This window comes from Oenanthe melanoleuca, chromosome Z, assembly GCF_029582105.1.
Source record: "Oenanthe melanoleuca isolate GR-GAL-2019-014 chromosome Z, OMel1.0, whole genome shotgun sequence".
NCBI classification, from domain to species: Eukaryota; Metazoa; Chordata; class Aves; order Passeriformes; family Muscicapidae; genus Oenanthe; species Oenanthe melanoleuca.
In genome coordinates, this window is record NC_079362.1 from 73263932 (window position 1) to 73280479 (window position 16548).

The 16548-nt window shown below is 42.7% G+C and overlaps 1 protein-coding gene across 2 annotated transcripts in view; it reads left to right on the forward strand.

The window, feature by feature from the left end:
* Nucleotides 1-16548, forward strand: part of SETBP1 (SET binding protein 1) — a 266971-nt gene that overhangs the window by 38152 nt on the left and 212271 nt on the right. Inside the window, exon 3 of one of the 2 annotated variants that reach the window (XM_056513669.1) lies at nt 13202-13285. The exons of the other annotated variant lie outside the window; for it this stretch is intronic. Coding sequence (XP_056369644.1) covers nt 13202-13285 — 84 coding nt within the window. The remainder of the gene's footprint in view (nt 1-13201; nt 13286-16548) is intronic. 2 annotated transcript variants of the gene reach the window in all.

The window sequence follows — 16548 nt, forward strand, 5'->3', positions numbered from 1 at the left end:
TATTTTAGGAATTGCAAATATACTTCATCCTTCCCCCACTGATTTTGCTTGTAACACTTCAAGAAAATACAACAACCAAGCTTGGGTGAAAGTGAACATCAAATGTTAGAAAGATAGAGAAGTAACTTGGGTGGGAGCTGATAAACTTGAGAAGGTTGATTGGAAAGATCTCCCTTAGACTTCAAATGAAAACAAAGCAGTCCTTGCCCTCCCCAAAAATGTAATTTTTCTGTCAAAGAATGAAAATGCATAGAAATTGGAGTGGTTTTTTGGACTTCAGGCATTCTCAGAAAACCCTACATTGCTTTTAGGGAATTTAAATGAAAATAAACACGCTTTTCTTGGCCACATTTGGCTAGATAAGAGAGGTCATTAAGCATTTATTTATTTATTTATTTATTTATTTATTTATTTATTTATTTATTTATTTATTTATTTATTGACACCATCGTTAAAGCAAGTCCAAACTGGAGATTTCTAAGCATTCAAATTCCTCCTGCTGCTTTAATTCAGGCGTTTGAAGCTCCAGACAGGCCAGGGAGGCGGCTGGAGTTGTGTCTGCCAGCACTCTTCTGCTCTTCCTGGGCTGCCCCTAGCTTCTGCTGGGAATTATGGAGGTTTTTGTTGTGTCTTGTCTGTTTGAGGCGGAGTAGGCTGCCTGGCCAGCAGCTGGCTATCTCTCCATGCTTGCCACTGATTTGCATGTGACCATTCTGTTTCCTGTAGTTTTAGATCCAGCTCTAGCAGCAGCAGAAAGGTGTAGGTTTAGGTCCACCTCTTACCCAGTGGATTTGTGTCCCACTGTGACTCAGAGCCTTGGGTTTTTTTTGAACTTCCAACACAGATGATGAGACAGTTGATATGGGAAGCTGGGGATGGCAGATGGCCTTAAGACACTCCTAAAGGTGAGAATCTGATAAGATCCACTCGTTAAGGCAAGCTTGGCAGCCTTGTACTAACACCCATAAGCTTCATGGCAGGGAGACGTGGGGGACTTCAGACTTCATTGAATCACAGAATACCCTGAAATAGAGGGGATCCACAAAGATCATTGAGTGCAGCTCCTGGCACTGCACAGGACACCCCAAAAATCCACCATGGGCCTGAGAACATTGTCTAAATACTTCTTGAGTTCTTCCAGGATGGTGCTGTGACCACTGCCCTGGGAAGCCTGTTCCAGTGCCCAACTACCCTCTGGGGGAAGAAATTTAACTAATAGCCAACATAAACCTCCGCTGACACAACTTCATTTGATTCTCCTGTCACATTTGATTGTCCTGTCACAGGTCACCAGAGAGGCTTCAGACTCCTCTCATATCTTTGACCCTTCATACTTATCATGTGGTTGGGCTTCCTTGGCCAATGAATGGCAGCTTGTCACAGAAATAGTCCCTGAGTGCTGCCCCTTTTGCCCTTATGTTTAGGCAGTATATGGCACCGAGGAAGCTCCTCTTTAAAGATGGCTGTTGTCCTTTAGTCCTTGCAAGCCCAAGATCAGCAAACATGGCCCCTTAAATTTCACCACTGGTGGTCTTGTAGCTGCTGGAGGTGTATTGGTTAGGTCTAGAAGGATTCCATATGGTTGTATTAATCCAATATTTGAATGTGAGAGCTTTGAAGGTGTTCAGTTCTGTTGCATAAATCAAGGAGTTACAGCTGAGCACCTCAGGTATGGTTGATTAGAGATGATCCTACTATTGGTTTGAAAAACTATTCCCAGACCCTTCTATAATGAAAATATTTCTTGTTATTAAACATGGGAAAAGAAAGGAATCAGAGACGATGAAAGTGTTTTTTAAAATACAAAACCTCTTAGAGGGAAGGCAAGTCAAGGACCCCAACATTTCTGAGTCTCACACCAATAGTGTAGTCATGAGAGGGCAACATCTTCCGTTATCACAAATACAGATGCAGAGTATTTTGAAACCTTGCTACACATTGTAAATGTGAAATGATGTGCTTCTGGGACTTCATGCTTGGAAGTTCCAGTTAGAAAGGTGAAAGTTGGTACTTGCTGCTCCTTGACATGCCACAAGTGGCATCCTATGAGTGGAGACATTAGAGGATCTTCTGGAGCTTTCCCTGGGGGCAGTTCAAAAATGCCCAGGGTCCTCATTCCCTTCACAGGATGAATTGGTTTGTTTTCTGGAAAACTGTGACCTCAAAGGGGATGCAGCGTTCAGGAGTCAGCTTGGATGCCATTAGCTCAGTGTTGATTGCTCCCAGCTCCCACATCTCAAAATGAAAGTACAAGAAAAAATAATCCTCCCCTTCCCAGTTTTCCATGCTGCACCGCCTTCCCATTGATTTTATTGCAGTTCATTGTTATCCCTAATGAGAGAATTCTGATTTAATGGAGTGTTGGACAGACTGTAGTCAGTGCAATTCCTCTCTTCTTCCACCCTATTTCTGTAGAATAATGTAATATGATCTTTAGCAAGTCCCTTTTTGTTTAAAGAAATATCAAAATGGGGGAATCAGATTGATTGCCATCTTCGTGTGTTTTTCTGTTCTCTGAAACACCTTCCTGCAGTAATAACATCAAATGCAGACTGAGGAACTTGACCTGGCAGGTGCCAGCTCTTGGGAATACAAATGTTCAGCTGTAGGAAATATCTCTGTTGCAGCAGCACTGGGGAAGTAAGGCAGAGGATAATGGATGGGCTGCAGTGAGATAGGAGTGAATGACTCCACAGAGGTCCTCGTGGTGAGATCATAAACTACAACAGTGGAGCGAGGATGGGCTGGTGATATCAGCCAAAACCTGTAGTGAAATTTGTCTCCTCACAGAGGACTTCTCCCTACTTTTATTGGTTCCCAAATCTGGAGGCCCCTCTGCAGGGTGACTGCAGCAGTGTTAAAGATGTTAAACATGCTGCCATGTTTTGATTTTGTGAACTTCTGGTTTCTGTTTCCACTCTTACAAATAATTTTGCAATCACAAAGCATTTCCTCCTTTCTGATGACTGCAAGTGGTCTGTTTGGCTGGGCAAAGACTCGTTCTCTAGACATATGGTGTGAATCTTGGGGCAAATCTTGTGGTTGTTCTGTGAAGGGCCAGGAGTTTATGATCCTTGTAATTGGTCCTTTCCAATTCAGAACATTCTACAATCTTCTGATTCTGTATTACAGTATTGCAGTATCACAGTATAACTAGGTTGGAAGAGATCTCCAAGATCATCAAGTCCAACCCATACCCTAACACCTCAGCTAAACCATGGCACCAAGTGCCACATCCAATATTTTTATAAACACATACAGGGATAGTAACTCCACCACCTCCCCAGGCAAAGCATTCGAATTCTTTATTATTCTTTCAGTAAAAAACTTCCTAATGTCCAACCTATATCTCTCCCTCCCTATTAGGCACCATAATACCAACAGCTGGAAAACTTAATGCAACCTTTCCTTTGGGGCATGTTGCTTCCCCACATGTACGGTTGCAGGTGTAGATAAATGAGGGTCCTAAGACAGACAATGTTCATGTAGATGAGTGCAAGTAGAGGAATGATCATGAGTGAAAGGATTCAATTTCTTCAGTTTTGTTCTGTGATTGAGTCAGGCTGCAAGGGGAAAACACAACCTTGAATCAGAAGGTACTACCTTCAGGAGGGTAATCTTCTCTGTTCTGTGTTTGGGAAGGACTCAGATGTAGGGACATGGCTGATGGAATTGCTCCTTCCCTAGCAGTCTGTGCAACACTTCGCCTTCTGGGCAGCATCTGTGCCCAAACACAACCCCTGGAAAGGAGGTCTGCTCTTCCTCCCCAGCCACCTCTCCCTGCAGGGGATTCCCCTGCATGATCTCATGCAGCTCTAGTGGTAATTATCATCTTCTCGTGGCTCAGTGGGGTTTGTCTCCAGAGGAACCAACTGTATGGCTTTTGACACCCATCTGCGCAGGTATGCGACATCTCATTCCAAGTTTAAAAAAAAAAAAAGTAAAAATAGGGAAAAAAATCAGTAAAAGATGTTGAAAAATAAGTTTTCTTGCTCCCCTTTTCACTTCTGTTTAAACAGCTTTGTAGCTCTCTGGTTTGGAAAACTGTTTTTCAGGGTAATCTATTTCTTTTCAGCTTTGAAATTTTCATTTCAGCTTGAAAAATGAACATAACTTCTGTTTTACCCACAGTTTTGCTCCCACCTTGCCACAAATGTTTGGTGATGGTCAGCCAGTCTCTTTTCTTTTTCCCTTTTCAAAAAGCAAACAACAAAAATCTCTGCTGTCTGCACTTTCCAGGGATAATTTTTTTTTTTTTTTAAGGATGCAGGGTGGTAATAATGGTGTATTTTAGGAAAACTTTACTTTTTTTCTCTTCTAATGTCTTTATTGCCATTTCTTTCTCTTTTTTTTCCCCCTCTGGGTTTGCAGGGTCAGGAGCTTGGGAAATTAGGGTACATCAAAATCCAGTGCAACTTTCCCCTCCACACACAGTCACATCTCTCCTTGCTCTAGCTTGTGCTACTATAGGAAAAAATAAGGTGACTTGGAGAGCTTAAAGAAAATCTTAGTCCAGCATTACAGTCATCATGTCCTGAAGAATCTGCCAGCCATTCAGGAGATGAGGATCTCCCTTTCCCTTCTCTGGCTGGAAGTCTCTCTGTGGGAATCTCCTTGCTGGAGTGTGGTGCCTCCTTGCCAGTGGAGCAGCACATGGGTTGATCTCCATGAGCAGGTTAAATAAACAGGACTATGTTTGGGTTAATTGTCACTGGTTCTACTGCTCTCCATTACTGATCTATCCGGGAGCCTGGCCAAGGAGCAGGTGCGAGAGACAGCATCATCACCTCCCTCACCGTCTTCATTGTGTCTGGATTTATCCTTTTTCTTCTCCTTATCCCCCTCACCCCTTTTTCTTTTATTTCCTTTTCCTTCCTTCTTTTTTTTTTTTTTTTTTTTTTCCTTCCCACTATTTTTGTTTTTCTCTTTGGCTGAGCAAATAGGCCAGATGGCAGTGAGAGGAACAGACAACAAGTGAGCCATGGCATATGGGCAGCCTGTTTAATTTCAACTCCTGTTGGGAAGTGGGTTGCGGGGAGATAAGTTACAAAAGCAGAAGAGGAGGAGGAGTGTGTTTTGGAGGGGAGGGGCGGGAGGAAGGGAAGACCCTTTTTGAGATGAAGCAGCCCAGCTGAGAGGAGTCCGGGGCACAGGGGACTGAAACCTTGGCTACATTCCTGACACAAAGCAGTAAATTAGCTGTTTCCGTGTCAGTTGGTGCAGGAAGTCTTGTTGGCTGCACATGGGGAAGGAGAGATGGGGATGTCTGCCTTGAACAAGGAGGAAGAGGAGGATATGTCTCCGATTTCCATCTCACCCCCCCCTTTCTCAGGCAAGCTCCAGCCAGGTTTAGGACCTGGGATGTGTAGGTTTTTGCCCAGCTACAGAAGAGGAGTCATGCTGCCCTAGATGATTTTTTTTCTTTGCAAATAGAATTGTGTATGTTTTGCTTCTATGGGCATCAAAGTGAGATCACCCACTAAACAGTCCTTTGAAGCAAAAGCCCTGACTTTTCAAGTTTTGCAACAAAACAAAGTAAAAAGTTGACACGAAACAAAATTAAGGCAGTTTAATAACAATGTAGTTGACAGTGATTCCCCTTTCCCCTTCCCTTCTGTTTTGGCCTTCATTTTTTTCTGTCTCAATTTGCTTTTTGGATTCAATGTGAAAGCTATCAGCTTCTGGCTATCTATTCACATCCTTCATGCATTTTGGATTTTGCAGACTGAGACCAAAAGGAGTCTTGCCTTAAATGTGTCTCAATGTTTTAGGAAGAAAATTAAAGTGAATTGCAGTAAATTATAGATATGTGAGGCTTCCTGGCTTTGTTTTGATGTACTTAGACTTAAGGAGACAGTGAGGAAAGGTAGGTGTACTTTTCTTACTTTTGTGAATGAGTTGCTCAGGTTAATTGAAATGTAGTTTAAAATTGCAACACAATTTAGCAATTTGAGAAGTCTTATTCCTGCTGATGCTCAGTGGGTTTAGTGTTCCTTGGTACAGGCTCTCAACACCTTCATTCTAGAGGCTTTCTTAAAAATCACCCATTTTGGCCAACAACATCCTAATTTTGTTCTATTTGCTTCTCTTTGATGAGAACAAGCAGGGAATCCCAATACAATCCTCACACCCGTGGACCTTTTGGAGCTCTGTGCATGTTATCAGCGCCCTGACTGGTAGATGGGACTTCAACTCGATGCACCCATGTCTGAGATTCTGCTGTGAGCTCCATGCTTGTGCTTGCCAGGGTGGGAAAACTCTACACCCCAATTAGCTCTGGAAATCCTGATCCTGTTGGCAAGATGCAGATGATCCTGGGCTGCAGTTGCGCTCTAAGGCTGCACAAAGAACTTTTTATATGGCACTAATTCTGCAGAGAAGTTTTTATTCGCTAGAGATTCTGCAGAGAAATGATTATGCATCACTGGCTTGGTGGAGCAGAATTTTAACTTGCAGCTCAGGCACTCCTCCACTGATTAGTTGTAACATGAAATAGAAACACAAGCCTGTGATTTATTGGTGAAATATTTAAGATAGATTGTTAAATTATTTAAATAGCAGAGTTTAAAGCAGGCAAGATAAAACGAAACAAAACAAAAATGGCAGTTTATCCAAATAAAAGCTCACTTTTCCTGAATTTGAAAACTGTACGTTTACACTCGCTAATTATATGAAAAGAAGTTTTCACTTTATTGCCCTCACAAAAACTTAATCTTGAATCTTTTGCCGTTTGGTCCCTGTAGACTCTGTTTCATCTGCAGTGCTAGGAATTGTTGCAGCCTCCATCATTTCCTACCACTCATCTAGCACATATTTGAGCACTTGCCCAGACTGGATGCTGTTTTCTTCTTTCTACTAATTGCTAATGGAGAGATTTTTTTGGCTTTCAGTTGATAAACCAGGTGAAGACTGCTCCAGTCTTCTTGCCTGGGGTTTAGACATCACCTCATCTTGTCTTGCCCTTGGAGGAGACCTTCCATCCTGCCTTGAAGATGCTTGTTTGCATCTGCTACGCTTGTCTTTGCCCAGTTGCCCACTGGCATCTGTATGACATTGCCACAAAGTAAAATTAGAGATGTCTTCTCAAAGGAGGACATAGAGATCCATGCTCGTGGTCTTTAAGGACTCCAAAGTGGAGACAAGAACAGTGTAGACTCGTGACACTGTGAATAAAGTGTGTATAAGTATAAAGAATTTTTGTGGACCCCTAACATTCATTTCATAGAATCACAGAAGAATTTGGGTTGGAAGATCATCTTAAAGGTCATCTGGTTTCAATCTGCTGCCACAGGCAGGGACACCTTCCACTAGAGCGAGTTGCTCAAAGCCACATCCAACATGGCCTTGAACACTTCCAGGGCTGAAGCCTTCACATTTTTCCAATTTTCCCCCTAATTATGCGATGAAATACATGGGACTTGCTGCATCCTAAGGAGCACTTCATGTTTTCAGTTTCTGTTTGTATAAGATTCTCCAAATTTGAGAGAGCTTGCTCAGCCATGTCTGTTCTGAATATCAGATCAGTGTGACACATGAAAAGCAAAGGCGATTAAGCTTTGACATGTCTTCAGTAAAAACTCATGGGAAATGTGCATAAAGACCCATAGGCAGCTTTGAAAATTCCAGTCCTTTCTCTTCATCTACTAACATTTCAGCACAAAAAAAGAGAAATATTTTTCAAGTCTGACCTCCTCTAGCAAGCCCTTCGTCTTGGGCTGTGCATCCGAGAAGGAGAAAACTTTCAAGGTCTTATTCTTTCAAATGTGGCAGCTGAAAAGAAGATAATTAGGACAGGCAAATCCAAACAGTACTTTTGCAAATGGTATTTATCTTTTCTTTTTTTTTTCCCTGTGTATGTCTATATTATACTTTTCCACCTGCCTTCAAAGAGAAGCTGATAAAAAGGATTTGCTTGGCCTTTTTGTTGTTGAAGGGGGAAGGGTGCCATTTTTGTGTAGAGCTGCAAGACAGATTCTGCAAGTGAAACTACCCCAGCAGGGGCAATCCTGCCCGGAGGGGACAACTCCAGGGACTGAAGCAGGTTTTCTTTTTTTTCCATTGCTCTGCTTTGTAGATTTGTTGTGCTGTGGGACCAGGTCCTTTATGGCATGTAGGAGTGGGGTTTATGGAGCAATCAACTCCATCAGCAGTAGCGGCAATCTCATAATGCTTTGGTCTTTTGTAATAGATTTTGTGTGTGTGAGCTGAAAGTATGGCTGGGAGGGGATGTGAAATGTTGTCTTTTTTTTTTTTTTTTTTTTTTTTTTTTTTTTCAAGTTGGAAAGAGTCTGTCTGAGTTCCTTTATGCTTTTCAGGCTCAGGGATGAGAGAGAGCGTGTGTACGTGTGCGCGTCGGTGCCCATACAGTCGCTCAAGTGGGAAAAAACCCCGTTTGCAGTTCACACAGGAGGAATTTCTGATGGAGACAACAGTGCTAAGCAGAAAGGCACATCCTGATCTCTAGCAAGTGAGGGGCACGCTGGCGGACACACGCACACAACACATACTCTCCGGGTGCTCTGCATAATACGTGCAAAGCGCTGCCCTTTAATGAACGTAACCTATGGTGGCTGGGATGCAGCCGGCCAGACCTCACCATTAATAAACCGGGAACATTCTTCTCCTTTTTAGTCCCTTTCAATGCCAGCCCTGCGTTTTGATCTCCCTTGAATGCTGCTCCCCCTCATTTGGGGCTCCAATTCTGAGAAGATTTGGCGCATTGTTTGAGGTCGCAGGATGTCGGATTGATTTCGGAGCTTTTGTATTGACTCCGGGCTCCTGAATGAAGCTGTCATGTGTGTCTGTGGTTGGCTAGCAGGCTGTCCGGCTGCAAGCTGTGCCTTCCTTTGTTGTTTAGGCCTCATTGAGCTGAGGGAAGAGGCTCATTTCAGGGTGATTTACCACCACCCAAACACCAGCTGTCTGTTGTACTGCTGCTTGCCTCCACCTTGGATTCAGTTCTTGTTTCCCTTCCTTTCCCCCCTTCTCTCCCACTCTGCCACTGTAGGCACTTGGGTACTGGTTCTTCAAAATGTGTGGATCACCCTGACAGAACAGCAAAAAAACCATAACAAACACTGAATGTGCTGTTCTTTCTAATGGTGTTTATGCAGCCATGGGGATTTTTGGAGTTTGCTGTTGCAGTGCTGTACATAGACTTAAAGAATTATATTCCACATTGGAAGGGACTCACAAGGATCATGGAGTCCAGCTTCTGGCCCTGCACAGGACAGCCCCAAGGATCACACTGTGTGCCTAAGAACCTTGTCCAAATGCATTTTGGACTCTGGCAGACCTGAGGCCTTCCCTGGGGTGGTTCCAGTGCCTGACCACCCTCTGAATGGTTGTGCCAGCTCCCTGGGGAAAAAGCTGCTTCCAGTATTTTCAATTGCTGTTGCTCAAAAGAGAGACAGGCTAATGAAAGCCAAGCAGTTTAGAGCCCAGCTGGACCAGTCAGCTTCTGCAAGGTGCATGGCACAGTGCTAAGCTGAGTCCACCTCTGGAGCTGAGCTTCCCAGCCACAGACTTGGAAGACAGGATCCTGCCATTAATCCCAGCCAGCAACTCCAGAGCACAGAGCCTGGCAGCTCCCTGGAGGCCGGCTGGTGCCATGTGCCTCGTGTCTGACTCCTTTAAACGGGGCTGGCAGCTCCACACGGGATGGCTCTGGGCAATGCCGCAGTGATTTGTGTGTGCCCCGCGCCTCCCCTGGAGCTGCTGGCGTGAAGCGAGTTGTGACCGACCCTCATTTGACTTCTGGGTGATGCAGTTCAGTCTTTCTCAACCACAGGCTGTTAAAACTGGCAGCTGCTCAGCTCCTGTCACCCGTGCAGCTGAGATAATTAAGCCTGTTACTATTATTACGGTTTTTCTTATTTTTCTGCAAACTTTGGCCAACTGCTGGAGCCCATGGTGCAAGGAGTGGGTGAGGCCAGCCAGATTCCCTGTAAGAGGTGGGATAATAAGACATATGTCAAGGAGGCTTCTTGCTCTTTTGCCTTGGGAAGGGTGATGTCTGGCAGTAGATATGAGCCAGCAGAAGGCAAAGCAATCTTCCCTGTTGGAAAATCTTGTGCCTACCTGCTTCTAAATGATAGCACCTCATGTTATTAAAAGGCCAAGAAACGTAGAAATTATTATGAATTAAGATCAAACATATACCCAGTCAGATGAGGCTCCTCTATTTGTGGTGCTCTCTCCTTCTCCTGTGAGCATCAAGCACTGCTGAATGAAGAAAGAAGGGAAATATTAGAAGGTAACAACCACAGCAGGATAGACCCAGTGAGGTGTTTTAATTTCTTAACAAAGTCCTTGGGCACTAGAAACTGTAAAATAACTACAGATAAACAAACAAAAACTCACTAACCCTTAGCACCCTGGAGGGCTCTGTTTCAGATCACTGAATAAAAGCTGAAGTTGCACATGCATGTTTAATGTAACACAAGGCGTGTGCTGTGGAAAAGTGTGCTTTCCTCTAATCTGGTTCCAGACAGAAGCATCCAAACAGAAGCCCCTTTCCCTATCCCCACTGAACTGTTTGGTGTATGTGAGGAAACCCCTGAATGACAAGGCCTCCATCTGCTCTGGAACAGAGTTGCGACTGGCTGCAAATGTTGTCCATATGCTTTTTTTTTTTTTTCCCTTTTGCCTTTCAACTTAGCTGCCTAATGTTAGACACCTATCTGCAAATTAAGCATCTGCTCATAAGGAGCTTTCCTAAAATAAGGTGGAGGTAGTAGCTCATTCATCCAAAGTGCATTAAGAGAGGTGCATCTGCAGCTGGAAAAGGTGTATTTATCCAGTGTATTGCTTTCATTTGGGTTTTCTTAGGGAATTGAAGAACCCCTTTATTCTGCTACTGTCAGAGTCAAAAAAAAACAAACTTAAATTTTGGGATCATATTTCCCTTGTACTTTTGATTTTTCAGGTGGTTATGGACAACATCTTGTGATTTCTTTCTCTTAAATAAAACTGGTGATAATTCTGTTTGGACAGGAGAACATGGCCATGGTTTGCTAAGAGATCAGGTGGCATTAGAGCCATAGAAGGGTCTGAAAATGGGAGGTTCTTTCCTTGGCTTGTCATTGCAAAAGGACTGGATTATCTTCTTTGACAAAACAACTTTGCAGCAGACAGTGGGACAAGCTGAGCATCAATGAGACATGCGGATATAGTTTCCTAACCACAACTGTATGTTAATACTATAGCCACCCCAAGGTATCTAGCAGCCTTTTGGGAAAGGTGTGAGTCTCTCCTAGGTCTTTTTATAGTTCCAACTTGTCTCATTTGTTGTGGGGTGTCTAGAAGGTACTCTGTGGTTAGACAATGGGTTCTCTCCCTGTGCCTCAGTTTTCTGTCTCTAACAGTATTTTAATACACTTGCTTTAACTTATAGTTTGATCACTTCTTTCTGAGAAAAAAAAAATTTACTTTAATAGATTACAGACCACTTGTTGAAGGACTGTAGTAATGGGCAAGAGTGAAACACCTTTGACAGACGGGAGTCACAGGCAGAGAAGGCCAGTTGGAAGTAATCCCCTGAAAACCTCAGAGTTTGACAGTTTGTAATGAGCAGCCCAAACATGAGGCATTTGGGTAGTTATCAGATTAGGTATCACATTTTCAGTGTCTTAGTTTTTTCCCAGCTTCTGTATTGGAAGGAAAGAAAAAGATAATTTCTGCACTTTATCTGACCTTGCCAAGATGTGTGAGATGCTGAGCTCACCAAGTAAGAGATGTCCCCACATCTGGCACGCTCTCCCAAGGTGACCAAAAGTTTATCTGCCTTTTTTCAACTCCTGCCACCCAAGGGTCATCACTCTGCTGTGCCCTGACATTAAGCAATGGCTGCTATTCCTTTTAATCATGCCCTTTCCCTTCCTCATCATTTAGGGCAGAACACTTCCACTTGGCTAAACTCACTAACTGTGTTTGGATCTCCTTTTCTGTATAAATTAATCCAGCTGAAATCTCGTGACCTCTCATGGCTGCTCATGAGCAGATTCTCCCTCTGTTCCCCAGCAGATACCAAGAGTTTATTTTTCAACTGTGAACAGCAAAATTCTTTGTAGGCAATGTCTTTGTGTGCATGCCTATGGAAAAACAAGTGATTGTGATACATTTGTGGGGGCTCCACTGGCTCTTTTTGACTCCATGCTGCTTAAATTCAAGCAGCATTTTGACCAAGTCTGGAATCTCAACTCCTTTCTGCTGTGGTGATTTATCAAGATGTCTAGGTTTGATAAGAAACAAAAATACTTTGGTGAAGAACTAAAGTGATTCAAGTAACTCCTAGAAAAGAACCCTGTTAACATGAGGAACCTTGCTGCTTGGATCACACTCAGTCAGTCTGATGGGTTTTCAACAAAAATAAAGGTGTTTGAACTCAGCTTCTCTCTCCGACTGTTGGTTACAGCTAAAAGGAGAGTGAGTAGACTCTGTTTCTTTGCATATCTCTGTTGGTTTGAGCATCAATCCCTGGAAGTGTCCAAGGTCAGGTTAGATAGAGCTTGGAGCAACCTGGTCAAGGGGGAAATGTCCCTGCCCATGGCACGGGGTGGAACTGGGAGATCTCTAAGGTCCCTTCCACACAAACATTCTATGATTCTATGTCACAGACATTGCAGAGTCTGTACCAGCAGTGTTAGGTGAGAGTATGCTCTTGGATTCCTGCCATGGGTTTACCAGAGATGATGTGGACCTATTGCTCTACTGATAGCAAGTCTCTCCTGAAGACTTCATTTCACCAAATCTGGGCACATTAGAAGCAAGTAGGCATTAACTCGGTAAATGTGCACAGAAAAAGAAGTGTATGAACCTTTTCTGCAAGTCACTGCAATTTGGTATTTGTACTGTCTGAGCATGCTAGACATGTTTCTGCTCACACAAGTGTATGGGTTAAAACCATGAGTTAAAATGACATGTTTCTTTTCAGCTTTGCTTTCCTACTGTCTTTTCCTACAATTTTGCTTTTCTTCTACCTCTGTGTGACTTCCCTAATGTTGTGATATTATCCTTCGGGGATAAAGTTTTCTTGGCAGTTTGGGAGATCCCCTCCTGAAAGTGAACCTCCCAGCAGCACAGGAAGAGTCCACAGACTTTCCTAATGCCCTTTCTTCCCCCTCTCTGATCACAAATACAAGCCTCTTGGTCTTCAGTGTTTCAGATTGTGCTGATGTTTTTCCTTCCTTATCTCTTATAGGGAAAAGTCATTGGAGATGCAAAACTGCTTATGAGTTGTGGTTGCAGAAAAGGGAAAAGTTCTCAAGTGAAAGACTCAGATCAGGTCAGTCAATATGTACCTTAACTGGTGAAATCTAAGAATGTCTTAATGTCTGGTAGATTTGATCAGTGTTGTTGCATATCAGAGTTCCTGGACACGAACAGAGTACTTGGTGTGATTGACAGTGGTACAACATTAATGTTTTTGTGTTTGTTATTTGTAGAAAAACCCTCAAGCAAGATTGGGGATTCATTGCACTAAGAGATGTTAATGCCCTAGTCTGGCTTATTCCCATCTGGTTTATTTATTCATGAATTCTGTTTCTTTATAAAATCCACTCCAGGCAATGCCTTTCTTAAAGAATATTGCATTTCCTTGCTGGCTAAATGCATGCAACCTTTGGTCTCCTACTGTAGCTGCCTGGATGGGTGGTAGTTCATTGCATGCTTTTGTTCTGAAGTGACACCATCACAAGGACATTCTTTATTGAGGTTCCTCATGACAGACATGTAAAAACTTGTTCACAAACTGATGGCCAGGTTTCAATATTCATTACTTGGGATGAATGGCCCCTTATTCTAAAATTGGCCAAATTGACATTGGTGGGATTGCTGGTAGGGTTCAATAATTGCAAGTGAGATTGGCTGTGCTTGGAATAACACCCAGCTGGTGGTCTCTTCCTTGCCCCTACCACTTGGCACTTATTCAGACTAACCAAGTTCATCCCTGACAATTTTTTTTTGTTCTTATGGCCTCCTGTCTTTGTAGCTTAAGATAAGTTTGAATCTGGAGATCATTCTTTCCAAATATGAAATAAAATTTGATTTGAGCATAAACATTTCATTAAATCAGGTCACCCAATGTCAAGTGTGGCAGAGTGAAGCAGTTGGTCTCAATTACCAAATAACTTTGCTCTCTAATGTACCTTGTGGGCAACCTGTGACTGGGTTTAGACCTGAGGCAGATTCAAACCCGTGTCCATGATGCTCCAGAATGCTTCTGGAAGAGAAAAGAGTTGAATTCTCAGGGAAAAAAAGGTGGTTTTCACCTTCAACCTGTATGTTCTTCAACTTTAATTAATAAAAGTGTCTCTAAGCCCTGTTTTGTTAATGTTTGAGATCTGAGAACAGATCTGTCTTATCTATAAATCTATCCATCCATCCATGTACCTGTTCTGTAGTATTCTGTGCTGTATGGAATGTTGGCCACATTTACAAATTCTTTCTAGAATTGAGTCTTGCATTGGCTTGCTTTGTTTTGCTTGGGTGCTTTTATTAGAACTTTCAAATTGACAAATTAATTGTCATGAGCTACATCGTCAGTTTACAATCACGACAAGGATTCATATTATTTTCCTTTAAAAGACTAGCTTCCCATTGTCTCAAATGCAAGCCTAATATTCTCATTTTGAGATTCTAACACATCAGGGGAAAATTCACTTACAAATAAACACTTATACTAACCATAGTCTTTTGTATTTTGATGTACTCTGATTGAATCTCTTTAAGTCTAGGAGGTGACCAGAACACAGTTAAATCATTGGCAGTATAGATTAGAAATAAAGTTGGATGGCTGAGAGGTTTTAAAAAGCACTCTCTCTAGCAAACCCTAGGTAGTAGACCTAAAACTCACAAATAACAATATTTCAATTAGAGTGTAGGCAACAGTTTTTTGGAGGGGAAAAGATATCTCATTCTCTTTGATTTTTTCTGGAACAGTGATAAAGTATTTTTTGCATTCAGTTACTTCCTGAAATCTAATTTTTGATGCCTGATGATGTGTTGACCATATCAGTACCTCTTTATTTGCTGTACCAACATAAATTACTTAGTAAATGCTTGCTTCAGAGTCTGCAAAGCTCATGCCCCTGGCAGGGTCCTGTCTATATTTCAGGGCATAGGAGGTAGATGGGGAGGAAACTATTACAGGAGGGTGGGTGGCAGTGTGGAACATTTGTCTGTGAATGCAGGACCTCAGCTCAGCTTATAAATTATCCCCTGGGCCTTGTAGATAAACACAGACTTCTATGGTGACATGGGCTGGGAAAGGCAAACACTTGCCAATGATTGTAGGCTAATCCTCCAGGACACTAATTGCCAGAAGACCAAGGAAGCATTATTTTAGAAACAGCTTGTTTCACTTTGTGAAGAGGAAAAACAGTGCACTAGGTTTAGTTTTGTCTGCAGAGCTCTACCCCTACCTCCTGCACCCTGTCTCAGATTTTAAAGATTTACCTTCATTATTGTTATAGTTGTTGGGGTATATTTTTTTTCTTTTTTTTTTTTTTCCTACCTTGCTTTGTGTTTCTGGTGCCTCCATAAAGTTTTGTGAAAATGCAACTTAGTTTTCATTTGCATGAATATATGAATAAATAGGTATGTGGTTTTTATACCATTAGCTATTTAAAGGTTTGGTTTTAAAATCACCAAAATCACTTTAAAATCACTTTTCAGCTGAAATTTTTTGTGAAAGATGATTGCTTTGCAAAGAGTTTATTTTTCTTTAATTCCTTCAAGTCAATTTGGAAACCGGCGAAAAATCCTAAACATACTGCCTCACTAGGAAAATCGCCAGGTACACCAAATCATAACCTCATTGCCAAGGATTTAATTTACCAGCATTTCTTACTTCATCCTGGAGAAGAGGAGGCTGAGGGGAGACTTCATTGCAATTACAGCTTCCTTGTGAGGGGAAGAGGAGGGACAGACACTGATTCACCACTCTCATGAGCAGACAGGACTTGAGGAAACAGCATGAAACTGAATCAGAGGAGGTTTAGGCTGCATATCAGGAAAACCTTCTTTCCCCAGAGGCACTGCCCAGGCTCCCCAGGGAATGGTCACAGCACCAAACCTGCCAGAGCTCCAGGAGCATTTGGACACTGCTCTCAGGGATGCACAGGGATTGTTGGGGTGCCAGTGCAGGGCCAGGAGTTGCACTTGATGGTCTTTGTGGGCCCCTCCCAACTCAGAATATTCTGTAATTCTTCAGGATGCCTCTAAAAGCAACGGAACTAAGCCCTGCTTCCCTGAGTTTGGTAGTCAAAGACACCAACTATCTTTGTGGTATTTTCCATGGTGCAGGTCACCAGTGTGTAAAAGACAGACCTGTCAAGGGCAGAAGTCCAAACAGGCTTACATGGGGCTGGGATTTCACAGCAGGCACAAGGAACTCAACCTTCCTGTTGGCTTTGCACCAGACCAGGAGAGGGACTGGTGGTCTGTGTTCTGTGGCCTCCCAGTCCAAATCAAACCCTGCATGATGAGGTGGAAGGGTAAACAGTGCAATATAAATCCCTCAAAATCTTTGAAAACCTCAAAGAGAAT